The sequence below is a fragment of the Elgaria multicarinata genome, chromosome 6 (assembly GCF_023053635.1).
Source record: "Elgaria multicarinata webbii isolate HBS135686 ecotype San Diego chromosome 6, rElgMul1.1.pri, whole genome shotgun sequence".
NCBI classification, from domain to species: Eukaryota; Metazoa; Chordata; class Lepidosauria; order Squamata; family Anguidae; genus Elgaria; species Elgaria multicarinata.
Genome location: NC_086176.1, coordinates 14,403,155 through 14,429,006, shown reverse-complemented (window position 1 = coordinate 14,429,006; position 25,852 = coordinate 14,403,155). Strand labels below are relative to the sequence as shown.

Here is a 25,852-nt window from a genome sequence, read left to right as displayed (position 1 = left end):
CAATTATCTAGTATTGTGTACCCGGACTTCCAAGTTTTCCAGGGTGTCAGAATTGGCTCTACATTGCCCTTCAATTTAAGGTCCTCTTAATCTAATATGCCAGAGATCTAACATCCTGCATCTGACATTATCACTCCAAAGTAATGCATAAGATCTGAGATACCAACCACTGCTCCAATCCAACGATGACAATTTGGTGACCTCACAGGTACTGATTGGGTGTTGGTACAAGCAGGTAACTGTGAAAAGTTTAGGATCCAGCTATAAGTTTGCAAAACATATATTTATGGCTATAGTCATATACCCACTTACCTGAGAGTAACCTCCATTGAATGCACTTGGACTCACTTCTGAGTTGGCATGTATAGGATTGTTCTGTTAAGCTACAATCCTTAACATACTTATTAGGAAGTCCCAGTAAATTTAGTAGGACACAGCTGTTTCAGTCAGCACAAAGGGGAAAGGAAAATAATTTTTTAACTTCATGGTATGTATCCCCCCTCCAGCATACTATATGTTAAGGGCTCAAGCACGTCTCTTCCACCCCCTCTTTCTTACACACACACCATTTTCTCCTAGCCCTTTTCTTCAACTGATGTATTCAACATTATGTAAGTCCTGGAAATTACTTAGAATAGAAATGAGGCACTATCCTTTTAAATCCAACCACTCATTGACCCAGTTTACATGATCAAAGTAAGCCACGGTGGCATATTTAAATTGTGGTGCATGCCAGTGCATGTGTGGTATGATTTCCATAATCACTGTCTTATCATGGCTTGTCATGTCATCCGAACCCAGCAGCATGGTTTGTTGGAAGGGGGAACAACCCTCCAATAATCAGTGGACAGTTGTAGGATTATTGGAGGTTCTTCTTCGTGGTCTCTATGCATCACACATATGGGCTTTGCGCCTGCGCAGAGACCAGACCGGAACCTTCTATAGCTGAGTGGAACGTTTTTGGCGGGAACCCCTCCCCCACGCTACCGTGCATGTCCATGGGGTTCCCGCCCTTACCTCAGTTCTTCGTCGTCCGCCATTGTGCACAGACCTGTTTAACCGAACCTCTAGCGTTTTTCTTATTAACTTTATTTTCTCTTTTACGATCTTCTTCGTTTTTCGATCTTTTTCTAAGACTCTTCTTACTACTTTTCTTATATTAAAAAAAAAAAAAAATTATTGAAGATAGTTTTCCTCAGCGACTTCGGTCGCGTGAGGCCTGTATGGCAGTTGAAGCACCGTTTACGAAGTGTGTGAAGTGTGGGGCCAAGCTTCCACCTATTGACGGACACTCCCTCTGTGTCCTTTGTTTGTGCTAAGGCCATATCGTTGAGGCCTGCCATCATTGCATGTCGTTTACAAAACAAACGAGGAAAAGCAGAGCTGACGACTTCCCTCCATCTTGGGGGGAAAAAGCTCTCAGAGCCACGGAGGCTCCTACTATGGATAAAACGGCAGTCAGTAAGTCCGTTACCGACAAAACGGCAGCGAGTAAGTCCGTTACCGACAAAACGGCAGCCAGTAAGACCGTTGATGACCGTTGCACTGAGGTGCCTGAGAATTCCAGAGCGGCTAATAGGGCTCAGATACCCCTAACGCCTGGACGGTCACTGGCGAGTTCCGCGGCCAGGAAAATCTCCAAAAGGGCCCGGACTCCCAAATCTTCGATGATGGACAAAACGGCAGCCAGTAAGTCCGTTGATGACCGTTGCACTGAGGTGCCTGAATATTCCAGAGCGGCTAATAGGGCTCAGATACCCCTAACGCCTGGACGGTCACTGGCGAGTTCCGCGGCCAGGAAAATCTCCAAAAAAGGCCCGGGCTCCCAAATCTTCGACGATCGACAAAACGGCAGCCAGTAAGTCCGTTGATGACCGTTGCACTGAGGTGCCTGAATATTCCAGAGCGGCTAATAGGGCTCAGATACCCCTAACGCCTGGACGGTCACTGGCGAGTTCCGCGGCCAGGAAAATCTCCAAAAAAGGCCCGGACTCCCAAATCTTCTTCGGAAATGGAGCGGCGGAACCGGCTAGGAGTCACTCTACTCCTCCTGCCATACCGACCGCTTCGATACCGAGGCCTCCCTCGGTATCGAGATTCCAGCCGCTACCGATGGCTATGGTACCGACGCACCCTCCCAGTCTATCGGAGGGCGAGTTGCGGGATTCGGTTTCAGCGGCCTCTTTCCGAGAGCCTAGCAGGCCGTGAGAGGTTCAGGGGCTAATCCCTCTACCGCCTTCGGAATGGGATCGATATCGCCCACTTCCAGGGTGACCACCAGTACCCTCAAGAAGAGTATTATGCGCACCCTTCGCTTACATCGAGGGTGTGTCATCTACCGCTGCCTCCACCACCCGCCCACCAATGTCCACGGTGTCGACGCCTCGACACCGTACGCAGCCATCGGCATCGACTGCTGCGGTTACCACGATACCGACGGAGCATGTGTCATCTACCGCTGCCTCCACCGCCCGCCCACCAATGTCCACGGTGTCGACGCCTCGACACCGTACACAGCCATCGGCATCGACTGCCGCGGTTACCACGATACCGACGGAGCATGTATACCTCCAGGTGGTTACAGTATCCTTGCCTGAAGAAAATTATTCATCGGATTCTGAATTGGGGTTGTCGGCTACTCCATCGATGCCTTCACCATAAGATGAGGTTCATGACAACGACCCTTCTTCCCCTTCCGACGATATCGTCAGATCTTCTGACCATATGCTTAGAATGGCTCAGGCATTAGGACTGGTGATCCAGCACCACATGCTTTAAAGCAAATGGCTCAATTATTCTGGAAAACACTGGCTATGTCTCAGGCCACATCGTAAAGGCTAGAGACCCTCTATCGAGTCTAACAAGAAAATGTACAGTTTCTGGTCCAACATCCCAAACCTAATTCGATCGTAGGGAGTCGGTTCAAGGCCGCTCACAGAAGGCACATTCTGCACCCGTGGACAGAGAGGGCAGAAAGTTGGACTTTACGGGCCGGAGGATTTACTCCTCTGCTTCTTTGGGCATCAGCCTACGAGGCTACCATGGCACGATACCAGCTCTTCCTCTGGGAGAAAATAGGATCACTAGGTGAACATCTCCCAGAGGACAAAAAAGAGCGGGCACGAGTCTTCCAAAGTGAAGCTTCAGCCATAGCCAGGCAACAAGTGTCGACAACGCGACACCAAGTTGACTGCCATTCCAAGTCGATGATGGGACCCGTGTCCTTGAGGAGACATGCTTGGCTCCGCTCCGCTAATCTGGCTCATGACACCAAAGCCAGGATTTAGAACATGCCTTACGATGGCGAGGGCTTGTTTAATAGCAGGACAAGACCTTGGACTCTATATACAAGGCTTGCACAACAGCCAAGAAAATAAGTTTCTCTGCTCAGCCTGCCCAATACAAGCTGAGACGGTGAACAAGACCGCCTGCTCAACAACAACAGCAGCTGCCCTACTATCAAAGCCAACAGAGGCAGCAACAACAACAACTCCAGAGTAAGCGGCCATATCAGTCTACATTTCAACAAGACAAGCGTCAGCCTGACTTCACCAAGAAGCAGCGACTTTGACTTCTTTGTCCCACGTCCACCTCCCTTTGCGAACCGCCTAGCACCCCATTACCATCAATGGGAGTCAATGACATCAGACTCCTGCGTGCTCACTATCATCAACTCGGGGTATGCCATCGAGCTCGATGTCCTTCCTCCTTCTTCGGGGGTGAAAGTAACGGCGCCATCCCTTCCTCTGCTTCCGGAGGTACAGACCTCTGCTATCGAAGAGAGCCATCTCTCCCGTACCCGCAGAGGAACTCAACCAGGGTTTTTTCTCGCACTACTTCACGGTCCCGAAGAAATATGAGGTCTTCGGCCGATCATGGACTTAAAGCAGTTAAACAAATTCATCATTCCAAGGAAGTTCCGTATGACAACGGTTACTTTTATTCTGCAGCTCCTACACTTGGACGATTGGCTTCTGGTAGCGGACAGCAGTTGCACGCTCCAGAAGGACATTTCAACCACCCTCAACCTGTTGGACTTGTTGGGTTTGTGGGTCAACGAGGAGAAATCCATCTTGACCCCACATCAGAAGCTCGACTTTATAGGGGTAACTCTGTCGTCTCGAGATGGGAGAGCATACTTACCGTCGACCAGAGCGAACACCTTACAGCAGTTAGCCATCGATACCGAGAGCCGCCGAAAAGTTTCGGCATGGACAATTCAGAGGCTATTAGGCTTGATGCAGTCATCAGGTTTGCAAGACTCAGAATGAGAATATTGCAAGCCTGGGTTTTAAGAACTTTCGATCTTCGACACGATGCCCGGTGAGCTTACCTGTCGATCCTGACGCAAGTAAGGGCATCTCTGAAATAGTGGTTTTCGATGTCGACGCTCCTAGAAGGGGTTTCGTTCCAACAAAACACTCCTTCGGTAACGATCACGACGGATGCATCGTTGATCGGATGGGGAGCACACTGCGACTCCCTCACAGCTCAGGGCCGTTGGCCTCCTTCCCAGAGGGAACATCATATCTACCACTGCTAGCGGTTGAGAATGCAATAAGAACTTTTTCACAATTGATCGAGGGCCTAAACGTCCTGATCGCGACGGACAACACCACGGTGGTGGCGTACATCAACAAACAAGGTGGGACAAGGTCTCATCCTCTGAATCTATCGGCACTCAGGATTTGGAACTGGTGCATAAGGAGAAATACTCACCTGACGGCGACCCATGTAGCGGGCAATGAAAACATCTTCGCGGACGCCCTCAGCAGGTCTTTCCACGTCGACCACGAATGGGAGCTCGATACCGAAGTAAGAGACGTTCTCTTTCGGTACTGGAGCCTCCCTGCTGTCGATGTCTTCGCTACCGAAGAAAACGCAGCTTGTTCCAGGTTCTGCAGCAGAGCAGGAAGAGGAAAGCACTCGCTAGGAGATGCTTTCACCAGAACCTGGAAAGGAAATCTTCTTTACATCTTTCCTCTGTTTCCACTGTTGACGAAGGTGCTGGCCAAAATCCAGTCGGACAGGTCGGACTGCATCCTTATCACACCGTGGTGGCCTCGACAGACGTGGTTCTCCACGCTCTTCGACTGTCGGACGGGAATTACATCAGACTCCCGCCGATACCGACACTGTTGTCTCGACATCAGGGCAGGGTTCGACACGCAAACCCGTCGACCGTCAAGATGACGGCATGGAGGATACACTCCTCCTCTCGTATCAAAGATTTAACTGTAGACCATATATTTTTGGCATCACTAAAGCCTTCAACAAGAAAATCTTATGCGGCAAAGTGGCAAAGATTTCAAACTTTGGCCTTGGAAAACGATCAAGCACCTGAATCTTGCCTTTTAGCGTTAATCCTCAAATACCTACTGACACTTTATCAGCAGGGACTCGAACTCACTTCCATCAGAGTTCACTTAGCAGCTATTACGTCTTTCATCGAGGCATGATTGGTTTTACACCTTTTGTGCATCCAACATCGAGGAAATTTTTAAAAGGGCTTAAAAATATGATACCGACAGTAAAGAGTATCGTTCCACCATGGAGCCTATCAGTGGTGTTACAGGCATTGACAAAGAAGCCCTTCGAGCCCATGGCCTTATCTGACCTTAGGCTTCTAACATTCAATACTGTCTTTTTAGTAGCCATCACTTCTGCTAGACGTGCAAGTGAGCTTAGAGCTCTCAAGATAGTTGCTCCTTACACTATCTTTCACAAAGATAAGGTTGTGTTACGCACAGACCCTGCCTTCTTGCCTAAGGTAGTGTCAACCTTTCATCTGTCCCAATATATCACTCTACCAGCTTTCTTTCTGAATCCTACATCACCTGTAGAGTCTGCTTTACATACACTTGATGTAAGGAGAACTCTTGCCTTTTACAAGGCTAGGACAAGGAATTTTAGGAAAACAAATCAATTGTTTATTTGTTATGGTGAGCCTTATAAGGGACTCCCTGTTTCATGTCGGCGTCTGTCACGCTGGATTGTAGAGACAATTGAACTTGCCTACTCTATCTCTAAACTAGAACTGGTGAAACCTGTGACAGCTCATTCTACCAGAGCCGTCACAACATCTGTGGTTTTCGGCAGAGGTGTTCCTTTGACAGAAGTCTGTAGAGCTGCAACGTGGTCCACTCCATCCACGTTTGTTAGGCACTACAGTTTGGACACCTGTGCTAGGCAGGACTGCTCGTTTGGAAAGACAGTGCTCTCGGAGATCTTCAGATGATGCACCAACCCACCTCCAAATATATGTCAGCTTGCTACTCGCCCATATGTGTGATGCATAGAGACCACGAAGAAGAAATGCAGGTTGCTTACCTGTAACTGTAGTTCTTCGAGTGGTCATCTATGCATTCACACAACCCACCCACCATCCCCACTTGGTGGTGTGAGACTTATAAATGACACAGTTATGTGTGGAATGTACTTGTATTTTATTTACACTCATGTTTATGGGGGCACAATGTCGGACTCCTGTAAACTGAGGTAAGGGCGGGAACCCCATGGACATGCACGGTAGCGTGGGGGAGGGGTTCCCGCCAAAAACGTTCCACTCAGCTATAGAAGGTTCCGGTCTGGTCTCTGCGCAGGCGCAAAGCCCATATGTGTGAATGCATAGATGACCACTCGAAGAACTACAGTTACAGGTAAGCAACCTGCATTTATTTCCTCCTTCAACAAGCCATGCCACCCGGGTTTCAACCATGACAAGTCGCACCTGGCAGTGATTGTGGAAATTATACCCTGCACGTGCTTCAATTAAATAAGCCACCATGACATATTACCACAACGGCTTGTTTTGATTGTGCAAACCAGCCAACTGTGAGTGCTTCAGAGGATCCAGTGGTGAGAAAACGTTTGTGAACCCTAATGATAATTATGGAAATTCCAAAGTTTTACCATAATAGCTTTAGTGAATCAAAACCAGTCCTTTTCTACATATCCAATAGGGTTTATATTAACTAATACTGTGTCTTGTGAAATACAACAATGTATACATTAGGCAAACAATGAGTACCTAAGAGTTGGGATATGTGCAAAAGTAAGCTCCTTGTTTATTTATTACATTTATATCCCTCCTTTTTCCTCCAAGGAACCCAAGGTGACGTAGATAATCCTCCTTCTCTTTATTTTATCCTCACAACAACAATCCTGTGAAGTAGATTGGTCTGAAAGTCTGTGGCAGGCCCAAGGTCACCCAGTGAGTTCCATGGCCAGGTGGGGACTAGAACCCAGATCTCCCAATTCCCAGTCCAACATTCTAACCACTACACCACTGTCTCACTGGTTGCATCAGCTCAATTAAAGGGAATAATTAGAATCAGGTGTTTAACTAATTAGATCTTCAGGGTGAATTCGGGAAGCCCCGCCCTATAAAAGGATCAGAAACTTTGTGAGTTTGTTCTTCATGATATGACTGTGTGGAAACACATCATGCCTTGATCAAAAGGCATTTCTGAGGACCTCTGCTCATCAGTCTGGAAGGGGTTACAAAACCATTTCTAAGGATTTGGAGCTCCGTCAATCCACTGTCAGACTAATAGTCTACAAATGGAGACGACCACAGTCAGTCTACCCAGGAGTGGTCATCATACCAAAATCTCTCCAAGAAAAACCAGTATATCATCCAAGATCTGTAGACCACTCTCGCCTTAGCTAATGTGAATGTTCATGTCTCAACAACCAGAAAAAGACTGAACAAGAATGGTGTTTATGAGAGGATAGCCTGCTCTCTAAAAAGAACATTGCTGCCCATCTGAAGTTCACTAAAGATCAAGTAGATGATCTCCAAAACTTCTGGAACAATGTTCTCTGGACAAATGAGCCAAAGGTAGAACTTTTTGGCCTCAGTGAGAAATGTTATATTTGGTGAAAAACAAACACTGAGTTCAAACAGAAGAGAGCCTAATCCCAACCGTCAAGCAATGCAATAATTGGGCCTGCTTTGCTGTCTCACAACCTGGACAGCTAGCCTAGGGTGACCATATGAAAAGGTGGACAGGGCTCCTGTATCTTTAACAGTTGTATTGAAAAGGGAATTTCAGCAGGTGTCATTTGTATATATGGAGAACCTGGTGAAATTCCCTCTTCATCACAACAGTTAAAGCTGCAGGAGCCCTGCCCTCTTTTCAGTCTGGTCACTCTAGTATAGCTCCTGCACTTGACACAACCAAGAATTCTGCAGTGTATCAGAAGATTCAGACCATCTGTCTGTGAGCCTGAAGCTGAACCAAAAGTGGGTTTGCAGACTTTTTCTCATCCCTGTAGATACTACCTATGTACAACCTGCACTTCAGTTACAACTATACAGATTACAGTTTCTGTTCTTTTTTGTGTCTGTGCTCTATAAACTGAACTTCTATTTCATTACATAATAACAAAACTGTACATTAATTCAGAATGTGTGTGTGTGTGTGTGTAGAAATGAGCAGAGTTCTTACCTATTTGTTTGGGGTAGAGCATCTGTCTTTTTTGCCAAATTTAAAGGAACTGTAGAAAATCTTTCATTTTCTTATATAATGTTAGTAATGTCCTAACTTGAAAGAGATAAATACAAGAATTCAAGTCTGCCTTCAGTTAGAATTCAGATATCTAGATCGACGAGGGAATTTGAGAATGGATGGTTATTTCAAGGATAAAGGCAAAAATCCAAAGCAAATGACATTCACGTACGGAGAGAACCATTCACATAGCCAAATCCCTTTCTTTCTTTGTAAAACTGGACAGTGTGGGACTGCCTCAATGGAAAAATGAACATTTGGCCGCATGTGCAGTCTTCTTCAGCATGTATGTGTCCCTTCTTGCCATCCCAGACAATACCTACTGAATTTTATGTATTTTGTGAAAAGAAGGAAATGAAATATTAGGTCACATCTCTTCTCTGAATCTATTGTACTGTTGCCCCTGCTGGCAGACATAAATATGTAAAACACAAGAGTTCCTGTCCAGTTAATGGGCTGCTTTCCATTAGTATCAACTAATGAACAGCGTAGTCTGCAGAGAATCTGGAAAAATCTGATCTTTCTACTGAAAAGTTTTAAAGCAATTGTAACATTTATAATGTAATTCATCATCTAGTTTTGTTGTGGGGGGGTTCCTCCAAGAGTGGCACTAATTTTAATATTTATTATTTCGCAAACAACAAATTTTTGAAGTGGTGAAGACAGCGAGATTTACTTCAGAGTAAACATACACAGTAGTATTACACTGTAAGGCTTCTTTAAGATGGTGGCCCTAATTGTAATTAATTATATTTGGAATTTTGCCAGGATTAATTGCAGCCATTTTTTCTGTTGCAGACCGGGCCAGGACCACTCAAGAAGGCCCCTTCTTATTCTGAGCATTCTCCTTCAGTGTACTGTTACAACTGTGCAGAGAAAGGCCATTATGGACATGTAAGTCTCAGCAAGCTCTGATATTATTACTAAGCATTATACTAACAAGAAAGCATCAACCACATGGAATTGATACCTAAACACAGGTTGGGGTGGGTTTTCCTTTATTTATAACATTTTTACGCTATTCTTCAGATGAAAAAGGCTCCCAGAGCAGCTTACATAGATTAGGACCTGGCTCACATATAATGACAGCCCATGGGTTGTTGTGCATGAGCATGAAAGAGCAGGTGACTTGCCTGCAGTGCACCTGCCACTTTTGGTTTTACTCCACAACCCATGATTGGCTTATTTGTAGGTTTTGAAGTGTGACATCTGAACCTGGTTCTGCTTGGTTGTTTAGGGGCTAAACTACCCAGCGGTTAACCCATGGTTTGTTGTTGGCTTAATTGCTAGTTTGTTAGCCCCTAAACAACCCAGCAGTCTGGGTTTGCACATCACACCCAAGAACCTACAATCGGACCAATTGTGGGATATGGGGTAAAAGTGGAAGTGGCGGGCAGCGTGCCCACTCTCTCCTGTTCATCTTGACAAACCTGTGATTTATTTAACAGATGTGCTGTCATTGTGTGCAAACCACACCTGAGACAGTCCCTGCCCTCAGGCTTACAATCTAAAAGACACAACACAAAAGGAAAAGGGATTGGGAGGGTCTCTGGCTGATGTATTGGGCCAGGTTGTTCTTCCTGGGAGGCAGGGGGTGCAGCCTCCGCATCACCATGTATGACTGGGGAGATCTATCCATGCTATATTGGATTCAAACTGTTCTTTAATACGAGTATGGCATCCAAACTACTGGAGGATCACATAACAAGAAAAGGGAGTCCTCTCTCACAAAACAAGAGCTAAAAGCATCTAGAAGGCTTTAAGGACAAATCAGAGGCAGATGCTGAGAAGCATTATTTTTCTGGAATATCTCAAAGATACGCTTGGAAATGGCAAGACTCTAAATTGAAATACCCCATCCCAATGTTACCTAACTTGCAAAAAGCCTATTGTAGTATTCAAATCTTATGTCCACCACTGCAAAGGCAAAGGAAGTGGGGAATTTGCAGATGTGTCTTGCATTCACATCCCAAGCTGTCAGTCAGATACATCATTTCTCAGGTGGGCTGGTAAGAGGCTGAGCTTTCCATCCTGTGTGTGTTACCTGTGGTGCTCGGGAGCATCCCCTGGGTATTTAACAGTACAAAATGTGTGGCAGTGGTGGCAGCTTACTTGAAAGAAAGGGGTCTGGGAAAGTTCGTGTCGTACACTGCTGAGATGATTATTCAATACAGTGAGGTATAAAAAAGGAAGTAGGGCCTGTTTTGAGAGGCTTTGTCTTTTATCAACCACTAGGGCTTTACTGTCAACTTATTAAAGGGGGGAAAGGCCATCTGTCTTCAGCAGAAGCTCTAGGCTTCGCGGCATCTCCAAGAAGACCTTGAGATGGGAAAGTGTTCCACAGCCATCAAAGATCATCCATGTTTTTTCACATAACCTTGTCTGAAAATATTCTGGGTGAGGTCTTATAAAGCATTTGGTACAAACAGATGGAAAATCAGTGACAAAACCTTCTTTTCAAAAACACGTAACTGTTTCAAAGTAATTCTTTTCCCTCCCAACAGAATCGTTAAAATTGCACAATGTTTAAAACACTGTTTCCAGTAAAAGCTGCATGTCTTGCAGAATGGGGACCTCTGGCTTCTTCACATAGGTATTTAGCTAATGTCAGTTAGCAAGGATGCCTTCAATATACATTGGCAAAACCACCTGGTACAATTCATTGGGTTTATTTCCGTAGAACAGAGTTTGAATTATTGAAGTCAGAGGTAAGAGAAAGTGCCTCAAAAGAATAAAATTAAAATATGATTTGCAGGAATGCTCAGAGAAGCGGATGTTTGGAGGAACATTTCCTACCTTTCCCTTCGTCTATTACTATGATAACGAATATGATATCAAGAGGAGCACCCAGAGAGCAAAGAAAAAAGTGCAAGGTGTGATATACATCAGTAGAGCTTGCAATGTTCGCGTTTTGCTGTTGCTGTTATGCCTACTGCTTCTTTGACTTAATTTGAATAAAAGGAGGAGAACCGGGGATGTTTCAGAACTAAGATGAAAGAAAGGGTACCGGTGATATTATGGCTTGCAATTTAGATGTAAAATTGCATAAATTAATGGGGGAAAGCACTCAGAGCCACATTTCATCTTTAGTGACAAATTTTGATGTTCAGCTTGCTTGTATATTTGAGCTGCACTTAGATAAAATGTTGCGACGTCTCAACTAGTGTTGACGTGCGTGGCTTTTTTCCAGGATAATACTAAATCTGAACGTGGACTGTTCCTAAAAATGTTTTGTTCATTCGGTGTTTGCATATTTATAAATAGTAGATCATTACGATCATTTTGAAACCTGTCTATAAATTTATCGGCTAACTTCTAAGTGCCTTACTGAGAGATTTAGAGTGCAATCCTATACAGAAAAAAAATCCTATAACTCCCAGCATTCCCTAGCCAGCCATGTAGGACTTTTTTCTGTCTAAACATGCATAGGATTGCACTCTTAGGGTATGTCTAGACCTCCTGGCATTCTGGGAGGGAGGGGGGAGGATCTCACGATTTTCTGATCGCAATATCCTCCCCTTCAGTCCACACGCAGCCGTGTGACATCCCAGGCATCACGCCAATCGCGGCGGCCATTTAAAAAACAAAACAAAGAAGAGCTCCAGCGAAAATAAAAAGGTAAAAAAACAACAATGATCCCGCTCCCCTCCCCACCCCCAATGGGCACGGAGGAGTTCCGTGCCTGGTTCCCGGCTCCTCGCATTTACTCGCGAGGAGCCGGGACAAAACCAGGACAGCTGCCCACACCTCCCGCAGTCACGGGACGATCCAGAGACAGTGGGAAAAGTTGGGATTAAAGCCATCCCGGTTATCCCAGGGAAATGCAGGGATGTTCCCTCCCTGCTCCCGGGATCCCCTGAGCATCATGTGGACGCACAGGGATGATCCCAGGGCAATCCCTGGGACAACCACTGGTGTAGACATGCCCTTAGTCATTGTTGCCACCAGATATCCCATTTCAGGATTTCACAATCTGAGGTTAAATGTATAGGTCTAGCCATTTTAGGGCAGGCGTAGGGGAATTATATGAACTCATTGAGACACATTACTAGCGTCCCACCTGTCCTCTAAAATGGATAGGATATACTAGGGTCAATTTTTCACCAAACCGCTTAGCTACATCGTATGCAAAGCGCCACTTGCCCTACATAGGCTTCACGTGTTAGCCATGGTAGGTTGTTCTTTTTTGTTCCTTTTTTTTAATAGTTTTTATTTGAATTTTATTACACATACAATAATCACGTTACATCAACTTAATATACCACAATAATAAAATTTAAAAACTAGATAAAGTAATATAGAACTATCTCGTACACCCCATCCCCCGGGACCCTTATTCTCCTTTCCAAAATTGTAATGTATCCTGCACCGATTTACTCCCTTTCCCTTTTTCCAGTACAAATTTAACAAATGGACTCCAAATCTCATCAAAGTCATTTCGTTTCAATAATCCTCTCTTAACTTTAAAACTACACGTAAGTTTGTCATTAATAGCTATATCCCAGACTTCTTTGTACCACTCTTCTATTTGATAATCCCTTTGTTCCTTCCAATTCCTGGCAATTATTAATCTAGCTGCAGTTAATAAATTGTTTATTAATTCTTTACTATTTTGTGTAAATTTAACCCCTTCATGTATTGATAACAGTGCTGTCCTTGGCCCTAACTTAACCTTCCATCCCGTTATATCATTTATCTCTTTGAAAACCATTTGCCAAAACCTCTGAATAACTTCACAAGTCCACCACATATGGAAATAAGTGCCTTTTTCCTGACAACCTCTCCAACAATATACAGAATACTTTTTATCCATTTGGTGTAGTCTTACTGGTGTTAAACACCACCTCCATATCAATTTATAATAATTTTCCTTTATTCTTACCAACATAGTCTTTAATAAACGTTGGTTCCATATCTTTTCCCACTCATGACTACTCAACTGTTTTTCCATATCTTGATCCCATATCATTTTGTAACGCTCATGTTGCTCATGTTGTACTTTGTGTACCAATCGTTTGGCCTCTTAAGTGTTATCCAGTGTCTTGGTTTTACAGAACTTCAAGAAGCTGGTCTTCTGCCAAAGGCTCTGAAGAGACCATACATGGACGATGACCAAAAAGTCCACAGCCAAAAGAAAAAGAGGAAAGAGTTGAAAGAGCATGACAAGAGAGGTGATAAGCATTGTAGGAAGCGGAAAAGAAAGTCCCAGGCAGACACATTCAAAGGAAGGAAGCATAAGACAGAGGTCCAGGGCAACTATAACATAGAAGAGAACTTTCCCAGAGGTGGTCACGTGAATGCTCTCAAAAGGAGCAGGAAAACCAGCACACAGAACCGCTTTAGCCTCCCAACAAATGGGGGCAAAGCAGAAATCCTTCATGTTTCTCAGGAGGCAGCAAAAAAGCGGAAGAAAAAGAAAAAGAAAAACTACACAAGAAATAGTCCCACCAGGGATGAAAGTTTATTTCTTATAAAACAGAAGAAAAAGAAATCAAAACTGAAACCCAGTTGCTAATCTCACAAAAGGTAGCTTGGGTGCGGGGGCTTAGGCTGAGGCCAGTTTTTGGCCCCACAGTTATGATGTGGAACACAAAACCATCTAAGTACAGGCTGGGATGCCAAAAGAGCAGTGACTTTGCCTGTGCTGTTCCATAAAGAACGTAATTAAGTGTGTAATGTATATAAGAGTACGTCAGTACTGATGGTTTTCTACAGTTTCTGTATTTGGATCGAACATATTGCAGGGAAGGAATTTTGGAGGTATGTGACAGAGTGAAAGCAAAATGAAGATGAGTCTTCTCTGTTGCGTCGTGTTTTTATAAATCCTAGTTTTTGTTCAAGCACTTCTGCTTAGCACATGTGATTTTATTTGCATGCACGCTTTAAAGAAGTGTTTTCTAAACTAGGGAACCATGCAGAGGGCATGGATAAATGTAAAGCCACTCCGTATGTTTGACAGAAGTGGTGACAGAGGAAGCGTGAATCGTTTATGCTTTCAGGGCTCATGCAGTGTCAGAACGTGTATTACACACATACTGCAAGACTCAACGGTAATAGTTACTTCCTGCTTCCTCTGTCAGTGCTTCTGTACAATGGGTCTAGGGAAAAGGGAGGAAGAATGCAGGGGAGTTCTCTTCTGCACCCTAATTTATTTTCCTGCCAGAGTCTGTCATGACGTAGTCATCTTGTGCTGATGACGTCTTCTGCCTTAGAGAATATTAAGGTGTCTTGAATTTGTCATGGGCACAAGTTTGATTGCCAGGCCTGGTAAGAGAGCAAGCCTTTAAATCTGAAGGCTTAACTCCTGAAATGGCTTTGTACAAGTAGATGTCCAGTTGCTAAAGAATATAATCACGTATGAAATGTACCCATTCTCAAAAATAAATTGTTTAATAGTTCAATTTCTTTAAAATGAGGTATTTTTGTACTTTTAACTGAATTGCAGTTAAAATTTGTTATAGAAATAAATGAAATATCCAAGGGAGAAAGCAATCATTTTGAAGCCTTCCGTGTTTCTGTCTGAAAATCAAGCGCATCCCATCTTCTTCTGTTAATGCTGTCAGTCCATATCAGGCCCCCAAACAAAACACTTTGGGCTGTTTTACATACTTCTTTTTCTTACTCTGTTGATAAAACCAGTGTTAGAAAAAGTATCCTTGTACTACACAATAGTATTAGAAGCTCATTTCTATGATAACCCCTTTTCCAGCATGATAAAATGGTAAGCACTTCGCACTAAAATTAATATAAATCCAACATGACATAATATTATTGAACACACCCTGCAGTACTGGTGCTAGAACTTCTAATGGATGGTCCACCTAAGCTATAAGGTTGTAGGATTTGGTATATAAATGTAATTTAGATCGTGCAGTATACCATGGCAGCAACTTACAGGAGTGAGGAGGCAGAATAGGAACACACTGTGAAATTCTCTCTGATCCATAAGGGCAGCCTTCCTCAACCTAGGGTGCTCCAGGTGTGTTGGACTACAACTCCCAGAATGCCCCAGCCTGCTGGCTGGGGCATTCTGGGAGATGCAGTCCAACACATCTGGAGCGCCCCAGGTTGAGGAAGGCTGCATAAGGGGAAACAAGATTCAGAAATTTTAGCTCACAGAATTTTGCATTAAAACGTATAGAAAAAAAATATTGGAGCCAATAAACAGAGATGAATAGTGAAGGTATCATATTGACTGGCATAAAAAAATCAGATGAGTAGCAACATTCAGAACAGAGTCTACAGGAGAAAAGAAAGAGAAAGACCAGCTCTTAATATATTGCAATATATCTCAGCAGGTTAAGATTATGAACAGTGCTGGCTAATGTAAAACTGTCCCCCTTCACAGTTCTGCTCAAAAGAAGCTACAGAAATCCTCTACAGGTGTATTTTAGGTCAGTTACTATTTTATGTCTTCAGAGCAGTATGTCATCCTATCCACAGGTTGGGTTTTGTTTTCATTTTGCTTCCCCCCCCCCCTTTTTTTTTTCTCTTTTTCTTTTGAAAGCTCTGTCAGTCTTTATCCTGAAGATGCTTGGGACTGAATAACATCCTTGTCCCTCGAGAGGAAGGTGTCTCAAGGTCACAGTTGATGTGCACTGGCAAAGTAGCATGAGGGAGTCTACACTGAGAGAATAAATAAAGGGCTTCTGCTCAATGTGAAGAGGTGGGAAGTAGGAGGCAAGAATGATCAGATTTTGTAATGATTAAGGGCGGAATTGCCCCAGGTATGAAAAAGAGATAAGAATGTACTCAGACAAGTATTTGTGGTTGATTGTGCACTCCAGCTAGGTGGTATAAGAGGCAGTATGCTGCAATTTCTAAATATGGCTTATCTTCTGTTTATCCCCGAATATGTATTCTTAGGAATTAAAAGAACAGGGAGAAAGAAATACCAAGGAGCTAGAACACTCTGAACACTGCTGAAGTTTAATTCTACAATGCTCATTTGATAGAAATTACAAAGAAGAGCCTTCTTGTATCTGGTGTAACATCTCATTTAATCATGATCATGCTTGTATGTACTCCTTGCTAATAAAATAAATAAATTGTGTGCCAGCCAAATTTTGCAACAAGGCAAAACAATGGTAATAATTCATTAATAAGGAGATTTTCATGATTTGTCTTATTTTGCATAATTTATTCCCTCAAACCTTACCCCAAACTAATTGCAGAGAAAGACAGAGGCCTTAGCTAGACCTAAGGTTTATCCCGGGATCATCCCAGGGTTATCCCTGTTCATGTAAATGACACACAGGATATCCCGGGAGCAGGCAGGGATGATCCCGGGACGATCCCGCGATAAACCTTAGGTCTGGCTAAGGCCAATGTTAACATTCCAAGATGGTGAGGTGAAAGGGTCTGAGTAAAAGGCACTCTTGCCCCCCCTCCACCCACCCAAAACAAAGCAAAACAGCCATACAGATCTGTGAATCAGAGAAAAGATGCGTGTTAAATTACCATATATTGGCTCATTTGGCATAATATATTTATTTATTTATTTATTTAAGTATTTTTATGCCGCCATTCAGCTAAAAAAGGCTCTCATGGCGGCTTACAAAAGTATTTCTTGACAGTCCCTGCCCACAGGCTTACAATCTAAAAGACATGACACAAAAGGAAAGGGGATTGGGAGGGAAATATAATATATTTTGCATAGGGTGATGTTGTGGAGTAGAAGAAGCAATTATAAAATTATTAAGGCCAGGCTGACACTGGGGTGGTTCAAATGTAATGATCTTGGCTTAAGAAATCATCTGTGCTGAGAACAAATGCCATGCCTGTATGTTCCCCCCCTCACCCCACTTCTGTCCCCACCTCCTCTCTTGTGCCAACTTTGGTGCATCTATCATGGTTTTGCTTAAACCCATTTTTTCTTTACATTCACATGACAAAACTGGTTTAATCTCGGCTTACTAAACAGGACATGAAACCAGGATCAGAAAGCTTGTATGTTGCAATAACCTTTTTTTTTTAGCAAGAAATGGAAGTTCCCCTTCCATTTGCTCATTTTCTAGACCTACCAGGTCCCAATAGGAGCAAGAGGTCTCCAAGCCCACAGATGGTAGAGATGGAAGCTTGTAGAGCATTTGTTCCTGGAAGTGAAAATGGGGGAAGAAGATCTACTGGAAAATGGAGGGGTCTGCCCTCTCCCATCCCCCTGTCATCCGTAAACCATGAAGGACCAAAAGGACCAAACCTCATGCTTTGCTTCTCCACTAAAGTTATATGGTGAGTGCATAATGAGATGCTTCCAAATCAGCTACATTGAATATGTGGAGCCATTTTCATGAGTGTCCAACATTGCCTGTTTGTATTCCTTCAGTTTCGATCCTCAGGTAGCATTCAGCAACTGCTAATCTTCCTCAGTACACCATTATCCTAAAGAAGAACGTACATATTTTGCCACACGTCATTTGTTCATGATATGTAACAACACAAGTTTCAGAAATGTAAGTGTAAAAGCAACATATTGTTCCTCCATCTTGGTTTTCTTCAGAAAGTTCTAGAAGTTCTTCTCATATTCAGCATTGAAGGATCAAAGTGGTTTCCACAATGGAGGCCCTCACCCATCAAATCCAGATTGTTAAAATTATTTATTTAAAACCCATGAAAGCTATGTAGGATGTTATAAGCTGTTTTGACTAGCAATCTCAACATTTTTTTCTTCTTCAAAAAAAGCTGTGTTCATTAGGACTTTCAGCACCTCAAGGACCAATCTCCAATAATTTGACTTCCTAATCATTCTATAAATGTGGTGACGCTTACCTAAAAATACACTTTTTATCCTGTTCTTTAGGGCTTACACAGATTCTAAGCTTCAGGAGCCATAGTGTATGGCAAATTCACCACTTGCTGAGCAGGCTATGTCTTAAGAGGTTCTATTGAACACCAGCTGGATTTTCTATGCACTGTGGATTTTCATTCTGTCTTTTAATTTTTTACTTTAATGACTTACTTTTAACAAAAGAATAAAGTAACAACCAAGCTTTTAAAATAATAATAAAAATGTGTGGACCTTAAGAGAGAGGAATTAAATTGACTTTAGGAAAACTCTTTAATTAAAAACTTAAGGAAATTCCAATCATAATGGCTGTGTCTGTGTGAATGTGTGTTTGATTGTGTGTTTGTGGATAGATGGATGGATAGATAGATTCACACACACCATATAATATTTTATACTCTTTTGTAGAAATGATCAGTTAACATTCAATGGAAGTTGTCAAGAGATGTCTTGCACCATCTTTATTAAAGAGCTGCTACTACTGTACTCGTTTTTCAGATATATGTTATAGTGCTTTAGGCCTTGGGTATATGTTTACTAAAACAGTATATTTATATGCCACAGTATTAAATAGATAAAATAATGTTAATATTATTTATATGTTATTTCTTTACAGACATTACTAGAAAAGTTACAATTCAAACATGCATACTATTTACTATACTAGTGCAAATCCCATGTTGTCATGGGGGCTAAGAGTCTGAGAATTATTGGATTAAAATATATTTTTGCCCGTTTCCCTTGCGACTGGTACAACTTTACACTTTTAAAATAAATGTATTAGAAATAAGCCAGCAAGGTGAAAACAAACAAAAAGATCTTTTTTAAAAGATCGTTTACCATTTCTCAAAGTTTGAGGTGAAAAAACGTGTCATGTAAGATTTCTCTCTCTCTTCTTCTTCTTCTTCTTCTGGTTTCCTTTCAGCTCTTTCTCTTCCACTTCTCTTCCTCCTCTATCAGCAACAGAATTTTCTTCACCCCCTTTCCCAATACCCTTTCATTGGCCCAGAACGCTAAGAGCTCACAGGAGTAAACATTGTTACATGTGCATCCAGACACTGTGCCACATTTTACACTGCATGCACAGTGTGGGGCATAAGCATGAACCTCCCCTTTGCCTCATCCCTCTCCCTTCCCAAGCTGCCCAAAGCTCAGGTTTTGAACTTTTTCAAAGCTACAAATTTTTCTGCGTGTCTGTACTGCACAAACTTCACTTTAAAACAAGAATGAGCAAAATCTATTATTAGATCTCTACTAATAAGCCTTACCCTACTGTATTATTATGTTAGATATGTTAATTACATAATATTCATCCTAACCCATATATTTATCAAGTATTGATGTACCAGAAGGACTTTTCTTGCCGTAAAATTTGCTATCACTTGATACCATACAAAAGGTAATTCCCAGCTCCTCCATATTTGCTGATAATATGATAGCACTCTTCAAATACTTGAAAGGTTGTCACACAAAGGAGGGCCAAGATCTCTTCCCAGAGTGCAGGACACAGAATAATGGGCTCAAGTTACAGGAAGCCAGATTCTGAATGGACATCAGGAAAAACTTCCTGACTGTTAGAGCAGTATGACAATGGAACCAGTTACCTAGGAAGGTTGTGGGCTCTCCTACACTATAGGCATTCAAGAGGCAGCTGGACAACCCTCTGTCAGGTATGCTTTAGGGTGGATTCCTGCACTGAGCAGGGGGTTGGACTTGATGGCCTTATAGGCCTCTTCCAACTCTGCTATTTTATGATTCTGTGATTCTAAGTCTTGTCTTAATCAAGGGCTGAGCAAGCTCTGGTATAGCCCACTCCCTTGCCTCAATAGATCTGCTGTCTGCATGATGGTGAACAATACAAATATTCAACTTGATTTTGAATACTAAAAGTAGTTGCATGTCAAAAAGGTTAAGTTGGTATGCACTTTAATAGCATAAAATCCAAACTACACTATCCCCTCCGCTTAAAACTGGCTCACGTACCTACAATGAATGGGGTAGAATTTAAGAGCTAAATATCTATTTGACAGATATAAATTTTGCAAAGGATTAAACATTTACTGTTAAATATAAACTGTTTTCAGTACTAGCTCTTTATATAACTCTCATTAATAACCTGTAAACAGAATGGCACAAATACCAGTGAAAGATCCTCTCAAAAGAACAATAGTGAGGGGTGGGGTTGATCATATTTACAAGGAGTTTATGATGAATTAGTAAAAAATTCAAAAACAGTTTGAACAGGTTTTTAAAACATGAAAAATGTTTATTTCAAAACTCTAGAAACTGTTCTACTATAGCGCTAAGTGATAAATCAATACTTTGTGATTTTATTAGATCCAAATGTTTATATGCAAAGTAGATCATTGTTTTTCATGGTTTATATTGTATCACATACCTTGAAAATCTGAACAATTTTTCTATGGGGAAATACAGGCGAATTACTAATAAGAAAAGAAAATTGAAAATGTTCTAAGCACCCACTGCTCTTAAATGTTTGGGAGTTCATGCTTTTGGGAGAAACTATACTCCCTTACTACTGAGTAAAGCGCCTTTATTTTAGATTCCTTCTAGCCTTGCTGCAATGGACCTGTTTGCATGTATGAACAGGCTATCACTCATCCCCTGGTATAACTTTCAAATTGCTTGAAAGAATCGTAACATGATGCACATTTAACAGAAGGAATCCAAAGCTTTTGAAGACTCTCTGGGTTTCCTGCACTTGAAAATCTGCTCCAGTTAGGTTTACAATATTTATATTCCACCTTTCTATTTAAAAAATGAAGGTGTTTAAGAATAATCATTGAGAGCTCACAATGAAACAAAACGACAGTCCATCCTTTAAAATTAATCTAAAAACTGACAAGTCAAAAACGGCAGTAGAGAATGAGACCAGCAGCGTCCATACTCCATTCAACATCTCAAAAACCCTGCCGGAACAAGTCTTTGCTGCCCTCCTGACGGCAAGCCGCAATGAAGCCGTGTGGACCCCTCTCTTGGGAGGCTATTTCAGACTGGAAAAGACCCCGCTGTAGTAGACAGAGCTGCTCTCTGCTGAATTTGTGACATCTCAAAATATTTCCCTCTTGATCAACATGTTACAGTAGTTTGATCCGTCCTCAGTAGTCCTGTGTGTTTTGATGGTGTGACTTTCCAGGACAGATCAAGCAGGTGTTTGCCAAGACAGAAGTTACTAAAGCTGATTTAATGCCATCTGAACCTGTTGTTGTTTTCTAGCAAATATACTTTTTAGAGAGACATTATATAATTGGACCTTATAGTCTCTATATAGCAAACAAAGCTATATTGTAATTTAGGCAATTGCAATAGGGATTCAAAGCGAGAGAGGGAGAAGAAACAAGGGTAGCAAACCAGCCAAGAGAGGTGGACTAGGATAGGCAAAGTAACAAGGGACAACTGAGGGCAAATGCCATTTTGTGGACGTTGAGGTCTTCTCCCACGCACCCCTCTAACATTTGGAATGAGGATGTCTGCTCCCATGTGCAGAAGAATCTCTGCCTCGTGCTCTCACTGAAGAAACCCAAAGAGCAAACCCTGCAATTTAAAGTCTCTTTCTAAATTCCACACTCCCCCCTTGTGCAGTCAATGTGCTTTGAAAGTGTTACAATGCAAAGCATCATTATATTGCACTGTAGAGCCTGTAATGGGGCTTTTTGCATTGCAAAAACGATGATTAGCACCTCAGTTCATTATCAAAGCAAATTTAATTTTTATATGGAGAGGGAGCTGGCTGTATTTAAAAAGGAAGTGTGTTTATATAGCTTGAAAAAATTAATTCATGAGAAATGGGAAGTACAGGCTTTAACCAGGAGTATTTGTGTGTGCCTGATTGTCCTTTGTAAGGTAGACATGGATCTCTGCTAAAATTACTTTACATTTATGCAACTGATGGTGTGTGTTCGTTTGCTTTTAAAAATGCAGCCTATACTCAGAGGTAAGTCCCATTATATTCAACATGGCTTGTTTCCACATACATGGGATCACACTGTAGGCTTTTCAAAATGTAAGCTAATTACACAAGGAAGGGGAGTGTCAAGCATTGATATCCATATGATTAGCCTAAAAATGCAAAAGTATTGGTAATGAGGATAGCAGGGAATAATCCTTAGAGCTAGAAGCCTAAGGCCAATTCACCTATGTGGCACCAGTGCTCAGCAGGAGATCTTAGGCCATGGGTTACTCTCTGCCTAGCCTGCCTTGCAGGGTTGCTATCAGAATATGTCGAGAAAGAGGTCACGCCTACCAAACAGAGATCCTTCAGAACAGGAGTAGGCCAGCAATGTTGATGACTCAAAACATCTGAAGGTGATAATTTTTGAGTATGTAAATACTCAACTGCAATATGGGGGTGATAATACTGGTCTACCATCTTGGCTGTTATGAAGATTCCTGTGATGATGTATGTCAAGTACTATAAACACAGAAATGTAGTGTATAAATTAATATTATTTATTACATTTATATACCGCCCCATAGCCAAAGCTCTCTGGGCAGTTTACAAAAGTTAATGGAAAGCATGTGTAGCCTGCGAGGACCCAAAGACTCATCATACACCATCTGATGGACAACCATCTGTCAGGGATGCTTTAGGGTGGATTCCTGCATTGAGCAGGCGGTTGGACTCGATGGCCTTGTAGGCCCCTTCCAACTCCGCTATTCTATGATTCTATAATGTAAGTTGCTAGGGATGGCCCTATGCCTCTAGATTCACCTTCCATCCAGGATTTGTCAGGCCTCTTATTTGCAGGTCTTCTGTTAAGCTCTGAAGAGCCACCTGTTTTTGCGGGCCTTCCCTTAAGTCTAGATTGTTGGTTTTCATTGTTTAAGTTCCATTTTTATTTATTTTTTAATTGCCAAGCTCTGTTTTTATGGATGTCATTGAAACATGGATTTTTTTTAAAAAAAAATTATCCACTTTGTGTGGTTTTTGATCTTGTACACCACCTCGAGAGGGTTTCACCCTTAAATGTGGCCGAGAAATAATTTCAAGCAGATAGCGATAAATGTTTGGCTGGAGGGGACACAGAGCTTGTCACAAATGTCCCATTCCATGCACCTCAAAGACACTGATCCCAGCCTGATTCTCATCATGGCTGTCGCCCCAAAGACGTCAGCTGCCAAAGAGTGGTTCTGCTTTCTGAAGCTCTTGCATTCTCAGCAGTGAGCAGAAACTTGCCTAGCAGGTTCAGTGAGGGCACCATGACAATCAACGCACCAACACAAAGTAGCTTGATCATTGAATTGTAATAGTTTCACAGGCCGTTGGGAGGTTCACTCCTTCAACCTGGGACAGTCCTCAAAGCCTTTGGATGCCGTTAAATCCCTCTCTTCCATCTCTATTGAAATGTGCCCTTATTTCTGGCTCTTTCTTGAACATGCACAATTTTCGAAACACCGAAGATCCTTTTTGTGTTGACTTTCTGAATGCCTAATGCCCCTCAGTCTCGGGGAAAAATAAATAAATATCAGGCTTTATCTCTGCAGTTACATGTACTTAAACAGTCAGCTAGGCAGCCTTTAAAATGCTCTGTGACGCTTTACTGCAGCTCGACAACCCCGTAAGTCAATTTGCATTGGATAATTATTTTCTATTAAGTGATAACAATCCTGTTCCATATGGAAATAATCTTGTCCAGAGGCCAAACAGTTTATCCAGAGTAGGAAACAAGTCCTCACATTTGTGAAACAGTAGAACATTGTCTTGCTCTTAGCCGTGCTAGGAATATTGGAGGGGGGGAGGAGGAAGTGATGTCGTAACCAGGCAGGAGTGGGGAGCAGTCATATGAAGACCACAGCACTAGAAAGGGCACCGTGGCAATCAACCATCTCCATTTGTCGTGTGAGTTTGTTTAAGAACCCGTGTTGGGTTTTGTGCAGCCTTCCCCAATCTGCTAGCTGGGGTCATGATGGGAGTTGTAATCCAGCACAAATGGAGGGCACCAGATTGAGGAAGGATGGCCTGAGTAGCTGAAATGTTTGATCAAGGAGACCAAAGTTCAGATCTACATTCAGTTATGAAACTTACTAGATGATCTTGGGTCAGCTGATATCGTTCAGCCTAACTTACCTCTTAGGATTCATGTGAGAAGGGGATTTAGAAATTCTGTTGTATACTGCCCCAGGCTCCTTGGAGAAAAGGCAGCTCACAAAGGTAGATAGAATAAAGCAACACAACACACACAATTTGCATAAGTCCCTGGCAGTATCCAATTGGACCCAAGCACTAACGTAAATTGCATTGCGCTGACGTAACAGACCTCTCATCACGCAGTGCCAATAGCATTGGCTGGCATAACAGGTTTTCTAGGGAATCCCGTCGCACCAGCTAATGCCGTTATGCTAGAGGTCCATTACACTAGTTATGCTAGAGGTCCATTACACTAGTTATGCTAGAGGTCCATTACACTAGTGCAATGCAATTAACAGTGCTTGCGTCCAATTGGATGCTGCCCCCAGTTACAGCGTAAAATCATACTGGTCAGAGTCATTGGCCACTCCAAGGTAGCTTTAAATCATCATCAACAACAACAACATGGGTTTTAAATGCTTCACCATTGAAAAGGCTAATTTTGCTTAATTTTAAATGAACTGGCATGTGGAAAACAAATAGGCAAAGCTCTTCCCTCCATCAATTAATTATTTCATTAAGTGGCTTTTGTACTGAATTTGCATTCATTACGTTTATATCCCACCTTAATGATCAAATAGGCCCACGGGGCAACTCCCAACAATAGAAACAAAACAATATCTCAGATTACCTAATAAATGGTTTCAATTAAAACCAATATAAATTAATATAACATACTAAAACATACAAAAGTAACAGTAGTGTAACACCTTTATTAGGACCAGCTAGAAGCCATAAAGTAGAGAGTAAGCTTTTGGGCTATCCACAGCTCTTCCTTGGGCTTGATCTTGCTTGATCTTACGCAAAAAAGAAGAAAAAAGTGGGGAAGGATGGAAGGTTATTGCTCCACATGATGAAAAAAGCCTCACGTCTTCAGTTTGTAAGAGTGTTACATTGGAGTAGGTAAGGCATTATGCTGACATAATTATGTTATAACCAGCTAGGTGTAAAGATGGATGGATGGATGTGTTAGGGAAATTCCTCTAACCTGATAGGGAAGGAACGACTTCACAACCGGTCCAGACACAGAGACTCTTTATTTACTACGCACGTAGGAGAAAGCCTTCACCTCGTCCAAACCGATGGTGCAGACTCTCTACCCATCATCCCCACCTGCATACTTTTATACTCGTCAAAGTTGCTCTGATGAAGTCATACTTTCCCCTCCTACCTCCCGTGAGCGATCACAAGTCCCATACATGTTCCATAAACAGAAAACCATTCTTACATAAACAATGCCATATTTTGGCAGCCTATGACCGGTACAAAATGTTGCATTCTGTTCTTTGATAAGCACGTCAAGGAGAGATAGGAATTCCAGAGTATGCTCTGACCTTTCAGAAATGCCTAGTCAGAGGGCTTTAGATGGTAAATAAATTAAACAATGCGCGTCTCCAAGTCTGTGTT

General features: G+C 42.4%; 2 protein-coding genes across 2 annotated transcripts in view; both read left to right on the top strand.

Annotated features, from left to right (window-relative positions):
* ZCCHC7 (zinc finger CCHC-type containing 7) overlaps window positions 1–15,008 on the top strand; it is a 140,066-nt gene extending 125,058 nt beyond the window's left edge. Inside the window, exons 7-9 of the mRNA XM_063129088.1 lie at window positions 9,312–9,407; window positions 11,269–11,386; window positions 13,568–15,008. Of these exons, the coding sequence (XP_062985158.1) occupies window positions 9,312–9,407; window positions 11,269–11,386; window positions 13,568–14,028 (675 nt within the window). The 3' untranslated portion in view covers window positions 14,029–15,008. The remainder of the gene's footprint in view (window positions 1–9,311; window positions 9,408–11,268; window positions 11,387–13,567) is intronic.
* GRHPR (glyoxylate and hydroxypyruvate reductase) overlaps window positions 1–25,852 on the top strand; it is a 272,841-nt gene that overhangs the window by 192,601 nt on the left and 54,388 nt on the right. The gene's annotated exons all lie outside the window — the stretch shown is intronic.